This window comes from Eretmochelys imbricata, chromosome 6, assembly GCF_965152235.1.
Source record: "Eretmochelys imbricata isolate rEreImb1 chromosome 6, rEreImb1.hap1, whole genome shotgun sequence".
In the NCBI taxonomy this organism is placed as follows: domain Eukaryota; kingdom Metazoa; phylum Chordata; order Testudines; family Cheloniidae; genus Eretmochelys; species Eretmochelys imbricata.
Genome location: NC_135577.1, coordinates 115,410,395 through 115,431,099, shown reverse-complemented (window position 1 = coordinate 115,431,099; position 20,705 = coordinate 115,410,395). Strand labels below are relative to the sequence as shown.

The window sequence follows — 20,705 nt, the reverse complement described above, 5'->3', positions numbered from 1 at the left end:
GCCTATGAAAGATGCTCTAAGTAAAAGCAGGGGCAAAGGAGTTTCTTTGTTTTCAAATTTGTGCTTTTGCTGACTGTAACATTTAAGGAGCTTAGATGTAGTATGACTGTTTTCTGTATTCTCACTATATGTATGTCAACTGCCCAATGATCTCAAGTTACTTTTCTGAAGTTATCCCTAAGGGAAATGATGTAAATGTATATTTACATTATATGTGCTTTGGTAGCTAGTATAATTCTTATCCCAGGGTGAACAGGGCTGAAAAGAATAACCTGCAGAAATCCAAGTATTTTACAAACTCACTCAAGTCTATGGATTGTGTATCTAATGACCATTTTAATTTGGATTTTTATCTAAGTTGGAAAATCTTATGCTGGATAAAGATGGACACATAAAAATAACAGACTTTGGGCTATGCAAAGAAGGTATCAAGGATGGAGCAACAATGAAGACTTTCTGTGGCACTCCAGAATATCTTGCACCAGAGGTACCTTTTATTACAGCTATTGTACCTAACTGTATTCTTAAATAAATGCCATTCTTGAGATAGCAGAATTGTTATTTAAATATTTCCTGTACTAACTGCACTGTTTATTTGTAAAAATGTGTATATTTTATTTTATGATATAGATAAAAACCTTTTTATTCATTGTTCTGCAAAATTTCATTGGTATAGAGAAATGTTAAATGTTTTCACATAAGTTATTTTCTTCTGTCTGTGTGTCTTTAAGAAGAGAAAAGTACAGTTCACTTCAAGGAGTATATAAAAAGTTATAATTATATAGCAGGATATATTTTATATTAAATTTTTAAAATTAAATAGCTATAGAAAATATTTTGAATATATTTCAAATACTTTTAAAAATTAAATGAGTAACTTTTGTGATGGATGTGGAACTGCTCCATATAATAATTTATGAATGCTGTATGTTGATCTGATTATTGGGATGCTCCCTGTATGAATCTATTGGTCTAGTTTAATAGGGGTCTGTAAGAAAGAATAAGCAGGCTGGGGAATAGCATGGCTCAAGACAAGCCACTTCTCAGCAAACCTTTGAGAGGCATTTAGAGACAAAGCCAGGACAGGAATGGTCTTGGGAAGCAGAAGATCAAAAGAACTGTGGCAGGATTGAAAAGGAAGACTTGAGGAATGCGGGGAGTGGTGGTTAGGAGGAAGTTGGTCCAGGGGAACCAGATTGAGGGATAGGCACCCAAAGGGGGTATCTGAAGAAGTTACCCTCTTAGGTTATCATCAGAGGATGGTAAGGCTTTAGGTAAGATAGACTGATGTTCTAAAATCTGTTCTTCAAGTGTTGTCCCTGTGGGTGCTCCACTTCAGGTGATTGTACGCCCCTGTGCCTCTCGTCGGAGAACTTTTACAGCAGTACCCAGTAGGGCTGCACATGTGCTCTCTTTGTATTGTGCTTGTAGCGGCAGTTAACTAGCTGCCAACCCTCTGTCAGTTCCTTCTCAATCACCCTTGATCCAAGTCAGAGCTTCGGCAGTGCCTCTGTACGACTTACCTTTAAATTTAGGATTAGCTGTATAGTGTAGTAGATTGAGTAGTTACGTAAAATTTGTTTCCTATCCCTTTTCTTTTTCTTTTTTCTCCCCATTTTAAAAAAAAAATTTTTTTCTTTGTTTTCATTCACTCCTCTCGGGGATAATTTTATCTGTGAATGCCTGGGTCTCTGGGCTTTCAACGTTGCCTCTCCTGCCGAGAGGCAATTCCAGTCTCAGATGGACATTCCTAGCGTGTCTGCTGCTTGGGGGAAACGCATGTACCTCAGAAGTGCTTTCGTTGCCAAAGCAAGGAGCTTAAACTCATCTTCATGGAGAAATCTCTCTGCCCAGCCTCTGACCTGGGATCACAAACTCCTCCCGATCACCGGTTGCATACCTCGGCTTTGACAGACTTCCCTCACTGATTCTGCACAGGAAGGACCTGTCTCTCAGAAAAAAGATGAAGAAGAGAGCTACCACTTCTCCTATGAAAGGAGTCTTGAAAAAGAAGCGTTCACCAACTCTCCCTATCATCAGTACAAACCACGCCACGGCTAAGTACCTACTAGTACCACTAAGGCCAAAGACCCTAAGTGGGCAGGCTCTCAGAAGGACTGCAGAGACAAGACCACCCCTTCTACCATGACACCGACTGCAGCAATTAAACACTCTGTATTGAGCACCTCTGCAGTGCTTCAGCTTATGGCGCCATCTCCTGGCCCTCTGGCGCATAGTGTAGAGACAGCGGTACCAAAGTCTACTTTACCTCCTTCGGTACGGACATAATCAGCACCGATTCTCCTGGTGCCGCAATACCTCCTGGTACCACAACAATTCCCAGTACTGCAACAATTACAGATTCCATCTTTGGTACTGAGATCTCTTGGAATGCACCATTTTTTCCGACATAAGGACTTAGTAGTTGCTGCGGCACCAGAATCACCTCTTTTCAGTACTGATACAGCGTCGGTACATTCGGCACCATTATACAGACAGACAAACAGATCTGCCTCTCCTTTTTCCAGCGAGGAGGCCGATGATGAGGAGGGAGATGTTTGTTCCTCACACCACTCTTCACCCATCCAGAGAATCAACAGACCAGATCTATAGGAACAGCCAGGACACCGCTCCAGAGCTGGCACCCAGGGGTGGTATGGACATTCATGGATGCCACCACGAGTGTCATTCCTGCCATACTAGGACCCGTAGGGAACATTATTCCAAGCTTCCCAGTAACTCCAGGGAAAGACAGAGATGCTCCCCATCAGCATCAGAGGAGGGGCTCTGTGAGCTCCCTGAGGAGACTCTTGATGAAACAGGAGGCTCTAGATCAGGAGGCCACTTCTGCAACTAACACCTCCTCCTCCTCCTCTCCAGATGAAACCATCATGCTTCTGCCACCTACAGTAGGAGACAATTTTAAGCAAGTTCAGGAGCTGTTTAAAAGAATTGCAGACACGCTCCAAATCCCCCTGGAAGAGGTTGTTGATTCCCAAAACAAGTTGGTGGACATATTACACACATCAGCCTCCTGTAAAATAGCCCTTCCTATAATGAGGCTCTCATGCATCCTGCCAAGACTATCTGGCAGACACCCACAGCAATCCCCCCCACTACTTGTAAGAGGGTGGATAAGAAGTGTTGTGTCCCATTGAAGGACCTAGAGTTTCTATTTTCACACCCCCAGCCAAACTCATAGAAGCTGTCAACGAGCAGGGCAGGCAACACCATTCGAGGACCACCCCATATAATAGAGTGGAAAAGATGGGATCTTTTTGATCACAAGACCTATTCATCAGCAACATTATAGTTCAGAATAGCCAGCTATGAAGCCATGATGGCGAAATACAATCACACAAATTACTCAAAACTGTTTGAATTTATTGACATTATCCCTGAAGACAAAAAGGAGCAATTTAGGTCAGTCATTTCTGAAGGCCATCTCCTCGCAAGAACAGATCTTCAGGCATCCTTAGACTCAGCAAACACAGTGGCAAGATCCATTGCAACTGCCATAGTAATGCAATGTGCCTCTTGGCTCCACCTGTCTGGATTCCCAAAGGAGCTGCAATCCACCAGAGAGGATCTTCCCTTTGAAGGTCAAAATTATTTGCAGGTAAGACTGACGAGTCCCTCCATGCATTGAAAGACTCTAAAGCGACTCTTTGGTCTTTAGGCATCTACACACCTGCACAAAAACGAAAACAGGTCATATATTACCCATCAGAACACTCCAGACCAGTGCCTTACACACAACCGCAGACGTAATATGACGCCCAGAGGTAGAGACAAAGACCCACAAGACGTAGGCCACTCCCATCTCAATCTCCTACATCATAACAACCTGGACTGAAATATCAAATTTGATGGTTTGGTTGAGGGTACGAGAGACCTCTCCCAATTCCAGTTGCTGAAACCTCTTTCTACCAACATGGCAAATTATTACTTCAGACAAATGGGTGCTGGAAATTATCACCACCAGTTAGTCCATCCAGTTCACCTCTATCCCCCCCACCTACCCTCACGAACACCTTCTGAGACAAGAAGTAGACCATCTCCTGCACTTCGGTGCAGTAGAATCAGTATCAGTACAACACAGAGGGAAGGGCTTTTATTCCCATATTTCTTAATCCAGGGTTTGGAGGCCCATTTTTGGTCTGAGAAACCTAAACAAATTTGTCAAAACACTTTTGTCAGGATGGTTACTTTAGCAACAGTAATCCCATGAGAGGACTGGTTTTCGGCCCTTGACCTGCAAGACTCATACTTTCATGTCGCCAGACATCCATCACACAGGCGGTTCCTCCAGTTTGTTTTGGGACAAGATCACTATCAGTACAAGATGCTGCTCTTTGGCCTCTCCATGGCCCCTCAAGTTTTTTCCAAAGTTCTAGCAGTGGTAGCGGCCCATCTATGCAAGCAAAGGGTCATGATGTACCCATGTTTAGACAACAGTCTACTCAAAGCCCCCACTTGGGAAGAAGCCATCAAAGCCACACAAAACTCAGTTTTACAAAACTCAGTCTCCAAATAAACATTCAAAAGCCAACAGTGACACCAGTACAAGAACTAGAATTCACTGGGGCTCACCTAAACTCGTTGGAGGCGAAAGCTTCACTACCACTGCACAGATTTGTCACATTAGTGAATCTGATCAACGCTACAGTGAACAGTCCACAAACATCTTCCAGGACTTGCGTCAAACTACTAGGCCACATGGTGGCAACCACCTCCATCGTAAAACATACCAGATTACACATGGGCTACCTACAAGGGTGGCACAGGACAGTGTATATCCCCCACAAACACAGTCCGAGCAAGCCTCTCAACATACCACAGAAGGTCATGAACTCGCTAGAGTGGTGGTCCCATTCACACAACGTGTGTGCAGGGGTCCCCTTTCTACAGATTCCCCCACAATGATAATCACAATGGATGTCTCCCTAGTGGGCTGGGAGGTCCATCTAAACAACCTGACAGTACAGCACAGGTGGTCTTCTTCGGAATCAGCACTGCACATAAACGTTCTGGAACTGCAAGCAGTTCGCAACCCATGAACCCACTTTCTGCCTATGATCAAAAACAAAACCATACAGATCCCGATGGACGACGTTGCTTGCATGTTCTATATAAACAAACATGGAGGAGCAAGGTCACGCTCCCTCTGCGCCAAGGCTTTAAGACTCTGGAACTGGTGCATCTATCATAACATCACCATGTCAGCCTCCTATCTTCTGGGACGTCACAACACCACAGCAGACATGTTAAGCAGAAAGTTCTCCTACAATCATGAGTGGGAAATAAATACCTCGGTGATACAGCATGTATTCCAGCAATGGGATTTCCCCCCCCAGAGATCTACTTGCCATGAGTCAGAACAGCACATGCCCATCATTTTGCTCCAAAGTGGGGTTGGGGCCAGGATCCATAGACAATGCCTTCCTCCTAAGATGGGCTGCACCTCGCTTTTATGCTTTCTCTCTTACCCCGTAGTTGTCTAGGGTCAGATAAAAGATCAAGACTGACCTATCCAGGGTCATCTTGATAGCTGTCACATGGCCCAGACAAATTTGATTTCCATACTTGCAGCAGATGTCTGCATGTTCACTGCGAGTTCTCCCACTTCTTCCACATCTCCTGTCACAAGATGCAGGTCAGATCTTGTACCCGAACCTGGAGCATGGCTCCTCCATGGTTTCAAAGCAAGGAGATGACCTGCTCAGAAAGGGTGAAGGATACCTTGCTAGGCAGCAGAGATGGTTGATTACATACTCAGCCTATCTCCACAAATGGAAGAGATTCCACACAGGTGCCAGAACAAACAAATCAGAGCTACCACCTCTGCTCTACCACTAATCCTGGACTATATGCTTCAATAAAAAAACCTGGGTCTTTCACTGAGCTCATTCAGAGTTTACCTCGCACCTGTCACAATGTTCCACTCTAAAGTGGATGAGTTTTTTTCAGTCTTTGCCCATCCAACTACAAAACAATTCCTACAAGGTTTCTGGAACCTCTGTCCTGAACTCTGAGTCCCAGTGCCTCCATAGCATCTTAATTTAGTACTTCATTCACTTTCCAGACCTCCGTTTGAGCCCTTGGCTGCCGTTCACTGTTACGCCTTTCAATGAAAATAGCCTTCCTTGTCGCCATCACATCCATAAGATGTGTACGAGAATATGGGGCCCTCCTGGCATACCCCCATACACGATCTTTTTCAAGAACAAGGTCACTCTAAGAGCGCATCCTAAATTTCTACCTAATGTACCCTCTTCGTTCCACCTCAACCAACCTATTAATCTTCCTGCATTCTTCCCTAAACTTCATAACAACAGGCAAAAAGCAGCACTTCATCCTCTAGGTGTCAGAAGGGCACTAGCCTTTTATCTCAAATGGACTAAACTATTCAGGAAGGCACCAAAACTGTTTCTCTCAACTACGGAGAGATCCAAAGGAGAAGCTATATATAAGCAGAGACTCTCCAAATGGATGTCAGAGTGCATTCATCTCTGCTAACGCCAAGACAAACTTGAACCCCCACTGGGGGGTTAGAACGCATTCTACCAGGTCGCTCTCCCGGTTGGTAGCCTTCCTTAATGCTGTGACTATTAGACATGTAAAGCAGCCACTTGGTCCTTGGCCCACACATTCATTCAGCACTACGCAATCAAGCAAGATTTGACATCTGACACTTTTTATTAGGACTCACGGTCCTATCATCTATCACAGATCCAACTCTGAAGCCCCTCCTTTCCACTGAGGGGCACTGCTCTACAGTCACCTGAAGTGCAGCACCCACAAGGACATCACTCGAAGCAGAAGAGAAGGTGTAGTAACTGAGGTTCTTCGAGATGTATGTCCCTGTGAGTGCTCCACTACCCACTTTCCTCCCCTCTGCTTTGGAGTTTTTGCAAGGTCCTCTGCAGTTGAGAAAGAACTGAGATGGGGGTTGGCCACACAGCGCTTGTTAACCACTGCTACAGGTGTGAGACAGGGAGAGCGCATGTGCAGCCCAACCGGGTACTGCTGTCAAAGCTCTCTGACTAGAGGCATGGGGCGCCCAAGTGGAGCACCCACAGGGGGATACATCTTGAAGAACCTCAGTTACTGCACAAGGTGAGTGACCCTCTTTTTTGCTCTAAATGCTTTATTCCTTCTGCAAAATAAACCATCCTTTAGGAAAGCTGTTTTGTCACTGTACAACGCTGGTCAGAGACTCCCAAAGGGAAGAACTACAGGTTGTCAGAGCTCACTCAGACTTGCTGGGTAAGCATGATTGATACACAGGGTTGATGGTCTAGGGCCCAGTCTAATTAGAGGTAGAAAAGCGGAATTCAGGCCTGGGATAGGTAAAGGCACAAGGTTTGACACCTGAGGAGGTACACTCAGAGAGACTAGGTAGGGGACAAAGGTGCAGCTAGCATATACCATTATAGACAGATAGATATTCCCCAAAGTGAATAGTGTACCATCCTTTTCTGGAAGGAACAATACGGACAGGCAATCTGTGCTCAGAATTTTACATTTCTTTGTACTAAAGACATTTTGCAGAACTTAATTAGCAGAAATGTTTTCATGACTTCCCTCTTTAAAAGTTTTTAAACCTTTCCCCTGAACTGTTTGCAGTCCGGACAGTGGAGCACTGTGCCAGTGCACAACAGCATGAAAACGAAACCGTGGCTCCATTTCGCTCTTTGTCCAAGTTGGGTGAAATGGAGCCACGAGTAAACATGCTTTCAGTTATAGCAGCGTAAGGCACAAGTACAGGAATTGATTACATGGAAAAGTTACCTTTGGGAAACATTGCTTTTGTTTTTGTTTTGTTCCACTGATGGCTCTTGTCCTTTCTGGAGGCTTCTGTTTATACTCTCCTCCTACACAGCAGTGGCGGGGAGGCAGCTGTGTTCATTTTTTCCAGCTCTTTGTACAGCCATCCAGCCGCTTCATTGAAATGAAGAACCTGGGCACCTGTCAAAGTAGCTTGAAGCAAGGAGATCGAGCCAGCTCCATGATGTCTGCCAGCTCTCATGGACAACCAGAAGCTCCTTGTGAATCATCAGCAGTCCATAGGTTGAGAACCACTGACACAAAGAGTTATCAGTAAAACAGCTAAGGCAGTTTGTTGTTTACAAATATGGCTTTAAATCTGCCATTATCCCTTTTAAAAGCAGTGTTAAACTTTAGTCTCTGATTATAACTGTGGATTTTGTGGGCCAGTGAAAGACTGGGCAAATCTCATTGGAGATTATTTAACTTTTGAATTTTTTCCTGACGCGGAATGTGTCTGAAGCAGCCACGGAATGTTTCTATATGAATTACCCCTCAATCATTTTACCTGTAATATTTTCCTTTAATATTTATAATGATCTGGCTTAACCATAACACAGAAGGACAAATCCTTTTGACTAACCTAGCTCACACTCTTCATTGCAAATCCCAGCTATTGGTTGGAGTGTTAAATTCTGAAGGCTTTTGTCATCTGGCTGATAGCATGCAAAAAATCTGGAAATCGTGCATGAATGAGTATTCTGTATGTTTAAGGTCATGTATCCTTAAAAGTAGGGGTCTCTTTCTTTTCCTCTCTATTTGTAACTTGAATCCAGCATAAGAGCGTGTTTATACAGTTGTTACATAGTTGTTTTTAGGTTCGTATTGGAATCTTGTGCATGGATGGTAGGGACTGAACTGCGTCCGCTTTGATGTGTCAGATATATTGATGACTGTCCTGTTTACAGCTGTTGTGTCTTCTCTTGTAAATTCCATCACACAGCTGCCAAGAACTGTGGTGAACTGACCATCCGCTTAATTTAAGTTAAATGACCTTGTTACCTATTGCTTCTCAGTTACCATGCACATTGCAATAAATCATGGGTATATAAGTACCTTTCATGCTACTTCTATATTATTTTTTCTCTTCTCAGTTGTGAACATACTTAAAGTAAGACTAAATCATTGTCCTGTTTTGTATAAACATTAATATAAGCACTGTGGGGTTTGTGAGAAGTATTTTTTACTTTGAAAAATAAGGATTGGTACTTGTTTTGTGCTGTATGGAGGTAAGAAATTCAGGGTTCTAGTTAGTAATCTGAATTATAACTAGTGTTCTTTTAGTATCTTGGCCAAATTATCGTTGTTGAGTTTTAGAAGGCCTGATTTTGTAGGACTCGATCTTGGCTTTTAAAAAAAAAATTATTCCTATTGTGTATCTAGTAGCAATGTGTCTACTTTATTTTAAGTAACCTAAGTGGTTTAGAATGAACAGGAAGTGCTTCGTGAAAGGGTGTGGCTCAGAAATATGGCTAACTGCATTATCACACACTATCTCCTATGAAGTTAGAGACTGTGATTCCTCATAAAGGATGAGGCTGGCTCCTGGAATCCTGGCAGACAAGCAGCTGTGTTGGTCTTATACATATATGGGGCAGCTGTAGAACCAGCTGTCGTTTGGTGTGAATCATACAGCAAGAGATGCTGTAAATAGACCTGTGCGGGGTAATCTAATACCTGACAGCCTTTGGATTTTTACTGCAGGACTTTTTTTCTGATTCAGATAATTTTTAAGGCAGAGTACTAAATAATTAGTGAATATATAGAGAGAACACAAACAATTTTTTACAAAGAAAATCTTGATCTTTCTCTTTATCCACAGGATCTTAATAATTAATTCATAAAGTGCCAGATTCTGCTCCCATGGAAGTTAGTGGCAAAACTACTTCTGGCTTCAGTTGGCTCTTTGGTCCTGAGTCCTACTGAAGACTTATTTCTGAGCATAAATGGTTCTGAAGTGCAGTTCTGTAAATTGGGTAGGCACTGACACTGCAAGGCACTAAAGAATGAACAAACAGTGCTTTTACCTCGTACCAGTGAGAAGCAGTAAAGTGCAGAACTGTAAGGAGAGTAAAGCTATCAAATATCATGTAACCCAACCTAAACCTGAGGATACAATTAAGTAAGAGAAAATTGTAATAGTAGATTTTCTCCACTGTGAGAGAGAAACAATTTTTTTTCTGAACATCTGTGTGTATAATAAGGAGATTGCAAATTGAAAAGATTTAGGGCCAGATTTTCAAAAGCACTTGGCTCCCATTTAGGGCAACATAAAGGCCAGAAGTGCAAAAGAGAACTGAGCTATTTTGAACCTTGGGCCCTTACAGTTTAATTCAGCTCAGCAATTCTTCTAAAACTTGCAAGCTGTCTTTCCTGGGTTGCTGCATAGCTTTTCTGGTGAGGATAAAGAAAACGTACAAGTTGACATGGAGAGGGAACAGATATAGATATGATTGTAGCTTTGAAGCAATAGGTTAATCAATCCTCTCTTGCCCCCCAAATGGCATCCTGTTTTTAAAATGAGGCCCCATTTGGAATGGTTTCTAATGAATAAGTTAGGATTTAACAGCTGGCTGTGTAATCTGAGAACAGACTTGGGTTCTCAGCCTCTAGGCATTAGGTTATGCATATCATGGAAGTAATGTGGGGGGGGGAAGGGGGGTAGAGCCATCTCTCTCTAGCCTTTTTTCCCTCTTGCTTGCCTAGAGCGTTCCCTGTGGATAAATCATTGGTGTGCATTAGTGTCAGTTGTCTGCAATGGGATCTGCTCTCTCAGCTGCAGCAAGTATGCTGTGCCTGCAGAGTTGTGAAATGCATGAAAACGAATATAATAGTATAAGTCCCTGTCACTTGAATTCCTTGCATAGTCACAGCACAGGAATACCTACTAAAGCTGTTCTCTGTGTTTCTGCAGGTGCTGGAAGATAATGACTATGGTCGTGCAGTAGACTGGTGGGGCTTAGGAGTCGTAATGTATGAAATGATGTGTGGCCGGCTCCCTTTCTACAATCAGGACCATGAGAAGCTCTTTGAACTTATCCTTATGGAGGAGATTAGGTTTCCACGCACTTTGTCACCTGAAGCAAAATCTCTTCTGTCAGGTTTGCTGAAGAAGGATCCTAAGCAAAGGTGAGACCGTTTTTTAAAAATCAAACATTTTAATTTCTTCGGTTTTCTGAATGATAGCTATGGTCGCATTTCTTGTTTGGATCCACCACATCAAAACAAACACAGGGGCATAATCAGCTGAGGTACTAAACGAAAAAGAACACATATGCCTGTCCAGTGGATTTCAGAAAATGAGTTAAAAATAGTTTCTCACCAATGTTGCTGTTGGAAAAATCCACACAATCAGAGCAAATTGTACGTTCAACCACACTTTGTAAACGGTCGCTTTCACTAAGGGCTAGTCTGCACTGGCAACGTTAAAGCAGTGCCGCGGCAGCACTGGGAGAGAGCTCTCCTAGCACCATAAAAAACCCACCTCCACGAGGGGCGTAGCTCCCAGCGTTGGGGCACTGTGTACACTGGTGCTTTACAGCGCTGAAACTTGCTGCACTCGGGGGGGGGGTGTTTTTTCACACCCCTGAGTGAGAAAGTTGCAGCGCTGTAAAGTGCCAGTGTAGACAAACCCTAAGTAAACACACGAAAAGGGGTTTTTCCCCTCTAATTTCTTTCAGGGTTTCAGATAAGTGTGATGATTTTTTTTTTCTTTTTTGATGACAACATCCCTTTAAATATTGCAGATTTATCAGGAACTAAGGGTAGTTGGAAGATCCAACAAACCGGTGTCTTCTTTCTTGTTTTAAATGTTGGTACAGACTGGATACTCCAGATGGCAACAGGAAGCAAATGCAGTAATAGAGAGGCAGAACTGCAAAATACCCTGGCTGCCATTGTATTGTACAGAAGGCTATAACCCAAACAAACCACATAACCCATTCTAGATCACAGTGAACATGACTTTTGCATGCTCTGCAGTGACTGCTTTCACATCTACAATTCTGTTTTCTGTTTCTTAGTTCCATGTTGAATCAGTGGGCTGTTAGCAGTGCTGCTCCGCAACTTAGTGGGTAGATGGTGTTATCTGTGCCGTGAAGTTAGCCCTCTTTCTCTGCTCCCTTTTTGTTGTTTTTTTATTGATAACCATAAGTGAAAGACTTCATACACAACAACCAGTACAGTATCACAGGATTACAAAGGACATTTGACCTTCCCACAGTGACCTGGCACTGCTTACAACCATTTGCACCACTGCCAACCCCACACATACAAAAATAACATGTCTGTCCCCAAAAAACTGAGATTGACCCTGAAATTGAGACTTTTAAAAAAATGTAAGGCCTGGTTTTTTTGGTCTGTCCTTTGATTTTTTTTTTTTTTTTTTGAACTTCCCATGCCCAGACTCCTGTGTGCGTGTGACATTAGTCTTCCCAACTCTTACAAATGTATAGCAAGATGACTGGCCCCCACTGCAGGAGTTTTAGCTGGAGGACCCCACTTAGGTTGGGGCCCCATAGTGGTAGGTACAAACACTTAGTAAGAACCAGGCCCTGCCCACAAGGGATCAATCTAGTTCAAAGCTTAATGGTGATATTAGGAACTGGAACTGGGACTTGCCATACTCATATAGGGGCTACCAAACATCCATCAGATGGGAACAATTTTTAATCCTTTCTGAGCTGGCTAGGATCCAAACCGGTAACCTACAAATGAAGAGGTTCTGTAGTTTATTAGGAATACTCTGAGGAATCCAATCGCTATTAAGTATTAACGTTGCACTGTGAGAATGAGGCTGCTTTCCAGAAAAGTATGGATCTTAGATCAAGTTATCACCTTTCTGTAGCTTATGCAAACAGCCTCTTCCAATCTCTGGAAACACAGGCAAAATCTCCTTCAAGCTTCTCTCAGTCTGCCATACCCCCTTAACAGAGCAGCTCCTATTAACCAAAATACAAACAATAAAATAAATATTAACACAGCATTCGAATTCACTTCTAGATGCAATGTTTTGCAATATGAAATAGTTCCAACTATTACTCCAAGGTTCTTATGCTAACTTTGCCGTTGTATATGTTTTCACTTCCACACGAATCATCCTCAGCAGGGTTTGAATGTACAACCTTCTGATCTATAGAATAGTGATTCTCAAACTTTTTTTTTTTTTTTTTTGCATATACCTCTACCCCGATATAATGCAGTCTGATACAACGTGAATTCGGATATAATGCAGTAAAGCAGTGCTCCGGGGAGCAGGGCTGCTTTACCTCGTTATATCCGAATTTGTGTTACCGCAAGCGGTTCCTCTGCCCCCCCCCCCCCCCCGCCACTTGCTGCAGCCCCCCGCCTCAGCTCACCTCCACTCTGCCTCCTCCCCTGAGCACGCCGCTCCGCTTCTTCCCCCCCCTCCCACCCCCACTTCCAGGCTTCCCGCGCCAAACAGTTGATTGGAGCAGCAAGCCTGGCAGGGAGGGAGGGAAGGAGAAGGAGAGCGGCAGCGGTGCGCTCAGGGGAGGAGGTGGAGGCAGAGTGGAGGTGAGCTGGGGCGGGGAGCAGTTCCTCTCCCTACCCTGATATAACGCGGTCTCACCTATAAGATGGTAAGATTTTTTGGTTCCCGAAGGCCGCGTTATATCGGGGTAGAGGTGTACCACTTTAAAATTGCTGAGGATCTCGGCGGACCACTTAATGAACTTTCCAAATGTTATTTGCACCATTAGCTAACTATTGCAAAGAGCTTTGGATAAAAGCGCTATATAAAAAAACCTTAATAATATTTAACGTTTTTTTGCTCTACATATAAAAGCACACAACTCTTATTTTGATATCAGTAGTCTTACGTTCTAATGCGATGGATGTGTCCTCTCTCCCCTGCTGCAGCAGCCCCTGAGCTGGGGCTGGGAAGGTGGGGCGGTTTCTCCCCGGCCACAGCAGCCACAGAGCTGGGGCTGGGAAGGAGGGGCGTCTCTCCCCAGCAGCCCCAGCCCTGGAGCTGGGGAAAGTAGCCTCTTTCTATGGCCGCTGAGCCCTGCACGCCCCAAATTTTCCCCACCCCCTCTTCTCACCCCACTTACCCCCATTCCACCCAAGGCCACCATCTCACCTTACATGTGTGTCTTCTCCAGGTTCCAGGCACCTAATAAGTGGAGCCACACCTGCATGGCTCCACTGATTAGGTGGGTGGCCCTTCATTCTCTGTGTGCTGCTGCCCAGGTGCGCCTTAAAAGGAGCTATGGTCTGCGGACCACAGTTTGAGAACCTCTGCCATAGAACATAGATATCTTCAGTGTCCGCTATAGGTATAAGCAGGGAGGCAGAAAGTATGCTGTTATTCTCTGTGGACTAGCCTGTACCAGGAGGCATGACATGCACACTGCTAGTTACTTTACACAAGTATACATGACATAAATATTTGAGAGACAGCTGTGGAACAATGACCACCAGAAATCTTAGTTTCTCTGCCCAGCTCTAGGATCAGACTGTGGCCTAATGGTTACAGACAGAATAGGCAGATGTAACAATGACTCTGTTCGGGTCACCTGCAGGGAACTGAACCTGGGACCTGTGGATGAAGTATGGCCCTATATTACTTGAGCAAAGGAGCCATGTCTCTTAGTATCAAAGCAGTATCCTGTCGTACATTCCTATATGTGGTCCAGCTCTTAGAGGGTGACACAGGATCATGCTATATTGGTGTGGGTTACAGAAGCATGTATTTGCCGTGTTCCTCCTGAAAGACTTGTGTGGAAAAGTGGCTGAGATTTGGGCCTCTGAGACCTGGTGTCACAGCCCTGGTCAAGCAGCCCTTTTCTGAACACTCACCAGGCTGCTGTGTTTGGACTCACACATTGGGCCTTTGTACTTTCAAGCTTCCTTGAGTCACGGTAGGCTTCAGACATTATGTCTGGCTCTGGCCTCTGGAATGCTTGCTGGTCCCAGACTCTGTCAAGTATCCTTTTTTAGAAGTGGGACCCCACGGCCCAGCTGCCCCAAACGAGGCCCCAGGACGAGTGCTGAACCCTCCAGGTCTCCCAGTGGCTTAAGCAAAGCCTTACTCCTCTTACGTGCACGCTGGTTTATAGTTTAACCCTTCAGGGACATGTGACAGTGAAGCCAGTAGACACAGACTTTGCAGAAGGATATTTAAAACAAATCAATTTACTTTAGACTGCACAAGAGATATGCAGATCCCTGCAAAATAATAAATACCAATATGCTATTTCTTGCTTCATTTTCTTCACCACCCTTGAGCGTTCTTTGGAATGTGGTCAGAGTCTTCAAAGGAGTCCAGGATCCTTCCTCTCCCTTTTTCCTCCAGAACATAGTCTTCTTTCAGACCCCTGAAGCGGTGGCCAGTACGTCCCTCGGCCCGCGCCGCTTCCAGCAGCTCCCATTGGCCTGGAGCAGCGAACAGCGGCCACTGGGAGCTGCGATCAGCCGAACTTGTGGACGCGGCAGGTAAACAAACCGGCCCAGCCCACCAGGGGCTTTCCCTGCACAAGCGGCAGAACAAGTTTGGGAACCACTGCTCTAGATGATAGCTAGTAATACCTTAAGTTTAGTTTAGAGTTAGAGTAGTTGGCTGCCATGTGTGATGCCCTAACCAAGGCTCAAGCATTGGCCGTCGTGTGTGTGGGTGATCCCTAATAGTGTCCCCTACCCAAGGTGCTTGTGTCTCGGTACATTAAGGAACAGTGCTCCATCTGTAAAGTCATTCAAGGGTACTTCTTGTGATCTGCCTACAGGGAACATAGCTGCGTCTCCTCAAAGAAGAAAAATGGTTCCTTTCCTACATTATGACAGGTTTCAGAGTAACAACCGTGTTAGTCTGTATTTGCAAAAAGAAAGGGAGTACTTGTGGCACCTCAGAGACTAACCAATTTATTTGAGCATAAGCTTTCGTGAGTTACAGCTCACTTCATCGGATGCATCCGATGAAGTGAGCTGTGGCTCACGAAAGCTTATGCTCAAATAAATTGGTTAGTCTCTGAGGTGCCACAAGTACTCCTTTTCTTTTTCCTACATTGTAACTGTTCTTTGAGATGAGTTGCAGGTGTGTATTCCACAACCACTCTCTGTCGCCTCTACATCAGACTTTATACTCTTGACATCTGAGGGGGTCTGGTCGATGCTACCCTTATATAACCAGGGGAGAGTCTAGCCTGGGTGGGTGTACACCTATGTATGCATGTCTGCACCTCCTCTCTAAGAACAACAGTAACTATACAAGTAAATACTTGTTTTTTTCATAGATTCAAAGACCAGAAGGGATGGTCTAGTCTGATCTCCTGCATAACACAGGCCATAGAACTTCTCCAAAATAATTCCCAGAGCAGATCTTTTAGAAAAAATCCAATCTTGAAAAAATGTCCAGTGATGGAGAATCCGCCATGACCTTTGTTCCAATGGTTAATTACACTCAACATTAAACAAATTATGCCATATTTCCAGTCTGAATTTGTCTAGCTTCAATTTTGAGCCATTGGATCATGTTGTTTATTTTTCTCTCTTAGACTGACTAGCTCATTAGTAAATATTTGTTCCCCTTGTGGGTACTTTTTGGCAGTGCTAGCCCATTGGGGGCCCTAAGCAGGAATATTTTTGTCTCCCCCATTCTAAAATGAGCAAGTTCTTATAATAAAAACTGAGTAAGTGACCCCCTTGAACTGCTGGCGGCCCTAAGCAATTGCTTAGTTTGTTTATGAGGCTCTGACTTAGACTGTAATCAAGTCACCCATTAACCTTCTCTTTGTTAAGCTAAATAGACTGAGTACCTTGAGTCTTTCACTATAAGGCATGTTTTCTAATCCATTAATCAGTTTCTAATCCATTAATCATGGCTCTTCTCCAAACCCTCTCCAATTTATCAATATCCTTCTCGAATTGTGGACACCAGAACTGGACACAATATTCCAGCAGCAGTCACACCAGTTCCTCTTTACTCCCACTCAAGATTCTTTTTTTATGTATCTGTAACAAAGTGGCTCACCCCTTAATGCCTGGAGGGCCTGGGGCTAGCCAACCCTGATTACTAAAGGAGGTACATCTGTGTGAGAGCAGCAGCTGGCTGCAGTAAGCTGGGAGATGCTCAGGAAGCAGAAGCCTGAGAAGCTGTAGCTGGCTTGAGGAAACAACAGCTGCAGGGAACACGATTTGCGCTTGCAGAGACTGAACTATGCCCAGCTCTGAGGAAAAGGGCTGGGAACCCCGCAGCTAGGGGGAGAGACACTGAACTGGTGCTGGGGCTTGGAGGACCAGTGTATACCTGAGAACTGAATAAAGTGGACCCCAGGTGGGGAATGTTTTAATTTCCTTTGGACTATCTTGAGTTTGGTTAAGGAGCCCTAAAGAGGGGGACAACAGATGCAGGGAGCTGGAGGGCAACCTCTGGCGATAACGGGGAGATCGGGTGGTGGCCAGTCCCGTTACAGCATTCAAGGATTGCGTTAGCTTTTGTTGGCCACATAATTGCATTGGGAGCTCATGTTCAGCTGATTATCCATCATGACCCACAAATCTTTTTCAGAGTCACTGCTTCCCAGTATAGAGTCCCCCATTCTGTAAGTATGGCCTACAGTCTGTTTCTCGGTGTATACATTTACATTTAGCGGATTAAAGACACACATTGTTTGCTTGTGCCCAGTTTACCAAGTGATCCAGATTGCTCTATATCAGTGACCTGTCCTCTTCATTATTTACCACTCTCCCAATTTTTGTGTCATCTACAAACTTTATCAGTGATGATTTTATGTTTATTCCAGGTCACTGATGAAAATGTTAAATAGCATAGGGCCAAGAACCAGTTCCTGGGGGACCACCTGCGCAGTTGGTCACAGTCCTCTTTTGAATAGCCCTTCAGCATTTTTGAAGACTGCGATCAGGTTCCTCCCTCAGCCTTCTTTTTTCAGGACTTAACATTCCCAGGTTTTTTAACCTTTCCTCATAGGTCAGCTTTTTTAAACCTTTTCTCATTTGTGTTGCTCTCCTCTGGACTGTCTCCAGTTTGTCCACATCTTTTCTAAAGTGTGGTGCCTAGAACTGGACACACTGCTCCAGCGGAGGCCCCACCAAGTAGAGCAGAACAATTACCTCCTGTGTCTTCGGCATGACACTTCTATTAATACTCCCCAGACTATTCGCCTTTTTTGCAGCTGCATCACAGTTGCATATTCAATTTGTGATCCATTATAACCCCTAGATCGTTTTCTGCAGTACTGCCACCTAGCTAGTTATTCCCCATTTTGTATTTGTGCATTTGATTTTTCTTCCTTCCTAAGTGTAGGAATTTGCACCTGTCTTTATTGAATTTCATCTTGTTGATTTCAGACCAATTCTCCAATTTGTTATGGTCGTTCTGAATTCTAATCCTGTATTCCAAAGTGCTGGCAACCCCCCCTAACTCGGTGTCGTCTGGAAATTTTATAAGCATACTCTCCATTCCGTTATCCAAGTCAGTAATGAAAATATTGAATAGTACCGGACCCAGGACTGACTTCTCCAGGATCCCACTAGATATGCCCTCCTAGTTTGACAGTGAACCTTTGATAACCACTCATTGAGTATGGTTGTGTTGTTGTTTTTTTCCAAACAGTTGTGCACACATCTTATAGTAATTTCATCTAGACTACATTTCCCTACTTTGTTTATGAGAATGTCATGTGGGACTGTGTCCAAAAGCCTAAATAAAATCAAGCTGTATCATGTCTACTGTTTTTCCCCTATATCCACTAAGCCAATAACTCTGTCAAAGAAGGAAATTAGGTTGGTTTGGTGTGATTTGTCCTTGACAAATCAATGTTGGCTATTGCTTATCGCCCTATTATCTCTAGCTGCTTACAAACAGATTATTTAATAATTTGTTCCAGGATCTTTCCAGGTATCAAAGTTAGGCTGATTGGTCTATAAGTCTCTGGGTCTTCCTGTCTAATAGGCTAAAACCTTGTTTAATAATGAGGTTTTGTATGGGCACCAAAATACTAACAGCGGTCAGTGAAAGAGCCAGGATTAGAACTCATGGTCTCTGGGCTTGCAGTTTTGTGCCTCTTCCACTAGGCTACAGGAAACTGTTTAGAAGCCTTCTCCTCCCCCGCCCCCCTCAAGTCACATGATTGCTAGAACTTTGTGTCATCATGAGACTGCCAGCAGCAGGAGTCGCCCATCCCAAAAATCAGCAACACTGAATTGATACTGGTAAGTGGTAGAGAGGGAGGAGAGAGCCCCAGTTATAAGGGAAATTGAACCATGTGATCCCCCACAATAAAATCTCTTTTCAGATGATGATATAGTGAAGTACTGTGCTTGGGAAATTTCAGCTAAATAGCCAGTAACTAATGAATCCTGGCCTGGTATCAGGGAATTTTAAGATTACAAATTACCTGTCCTATCTCAGCTGGTAATGTGTGAGAGCAGGGGTGGCCAACCTTAGCCTGAGAAGGAGCCAGAATTTACCAATGAATTGGAATTTACATTGCCAAAGAGCAACAGTAATATATCAGCAGCCGCTCCCAGCACCTCCCACCCACCGGCAGCCCTGCCAATCAGCATCTCCCCATGCCTCCTGCCCGCTGCAATCAGCTGTTTCACAGTGCGCAGGAGGCTCTGGTGAGGAGCGAGGGCATGGCAGGCAGGGGGAAGGGACAGGGGCCTTGTGGGAGGGAGTGGAGTGGTGGCGGGACCTTGGGCAGAACAGGGGGTTGAGCAGTGAGCAGCCCACAGCACATTGGAAAGTTAGCATCTGCAGCTCCAGCCTCAGAGTCAGCGCCTAGGCAAGGAGCAGCATATTAACCTCTGAAGAGCCACGTGCCACTCCGAAGCCACAGGTTGGCCACCTCTGTGTGAGATGTTTTAGCATTCGGCAACATGTGTTTTCAGTAAAACTGATCCAACTTCAAAGTCATGAGCATATGAGGAAAGATAATTATACTCAGCCTTTTAGTCACTGTTCTTTCCCAGAATCAATCTTGTACCCCTCTTTTTTAAGAGTAAAGGAATTTTGAGGTTTCTTTTGGGAAGCATATAAGCTTACTCATCTTGGAATGTGAACCTCAGTTTTTGTAGAAAGAGCAAAGCGCTTCTATAAACATTTCCTTTTAATATGATCTGAAGTTTTCCTCTGCTGCCTTGTGATGGATCTTAGACTGAAGCAGGCAAAAATTCTAGTGCGTTGTTACATTTGAAATTGCAAAGCTTCCAAAGAACTTTATTATTCTTTTTCAAAGATCAGAGACCAGTAAAGCTTGAATGGGACAACGTGCTCCTCCTAAACTGGATGGCTTTGTGTATAGTTTGCATGTGTGTGCACGCATGCACAATCAGCAGCAAGTACCCAATAAACCCTCTAATGAGTCTCAGCCTTGCTGCACTTGGAGGAGTCTCAGCACCTGCAGATTTTATGCCTGGATTTTGACCCTTCTCATGGTAATTCCGTGTCCCAGCACTTCCAGCCCACCAGATAAAGATGGTCTCAAATGTTTGTATTCTCTCTCACATTCCAAGCTCTGAAAAAGTCATCACCCCAAGTTTTCTTTCCTTCCTCTCTTGCCTTAATGGCACTTTCTGCCCTTGTCATTAGGGAGGAATGAGAAACAGAATTAGGTCCACCACTAAAAGATAGAAAGTGAGCCACTAAGCCTCTCAGCAGAGCATCATAAACCTCTGTCAGTTTTGGAATCCAGCAATTTCAGGGGTTGTACCGTATGATCGGAGAATTGCTAACATAGTTCATATTTTTGAGGAAAAAAAGTGATCCGGGTAACTACAGGCCTGTTAGTTTGACATCTGTAGTATGCAAGGTCTTGGAAAAAATTTTGAAGGAGAAAGTAGTTAAGGACATTGAGGTCAATGGTAAATGGGACAAAATACAACATGGTTTTACA

At 44.1% G+C, this 20,705-nt stretch overlaps 1 protein-coding gene across 3 annotated transcripts in view; it reads left to right on the top strand.

The window, feature by feature from the left end:
* AKT1 (AKT serine/threonine kinase 1) overlaps positions 1-20,705 on the top strand; it is a 113,648-nt gene that overhangs the window by 72,849 nt on the left and 20,094 nt on the right. Inside the window, exons 10-12 of one of the 3 annotated variants that reach the window (XM_077819473.1) lie at positions 359-487; positions 10,745-10,959; positions 18,157-18,423. In XM_077819473.1, the coding sequence (XP_077675599.1) occupies positions 359-487; positions 10,745-10,959; positions 18,157-18,229 (417 nt within the window). In that variant the 3' untranslated portion in view covers positions 18,230-18,423. Of the gene's footprint in view, positions 1-358; positions 488-10,744; positions 10,960-16,082; positions 16,268-18,156; positions 18,424-20,705 lie in introns of those variants that run through there. The other 2 variants (XM_077819471.1, XM_077819470.1) reach the window with 2 other exon arrangements.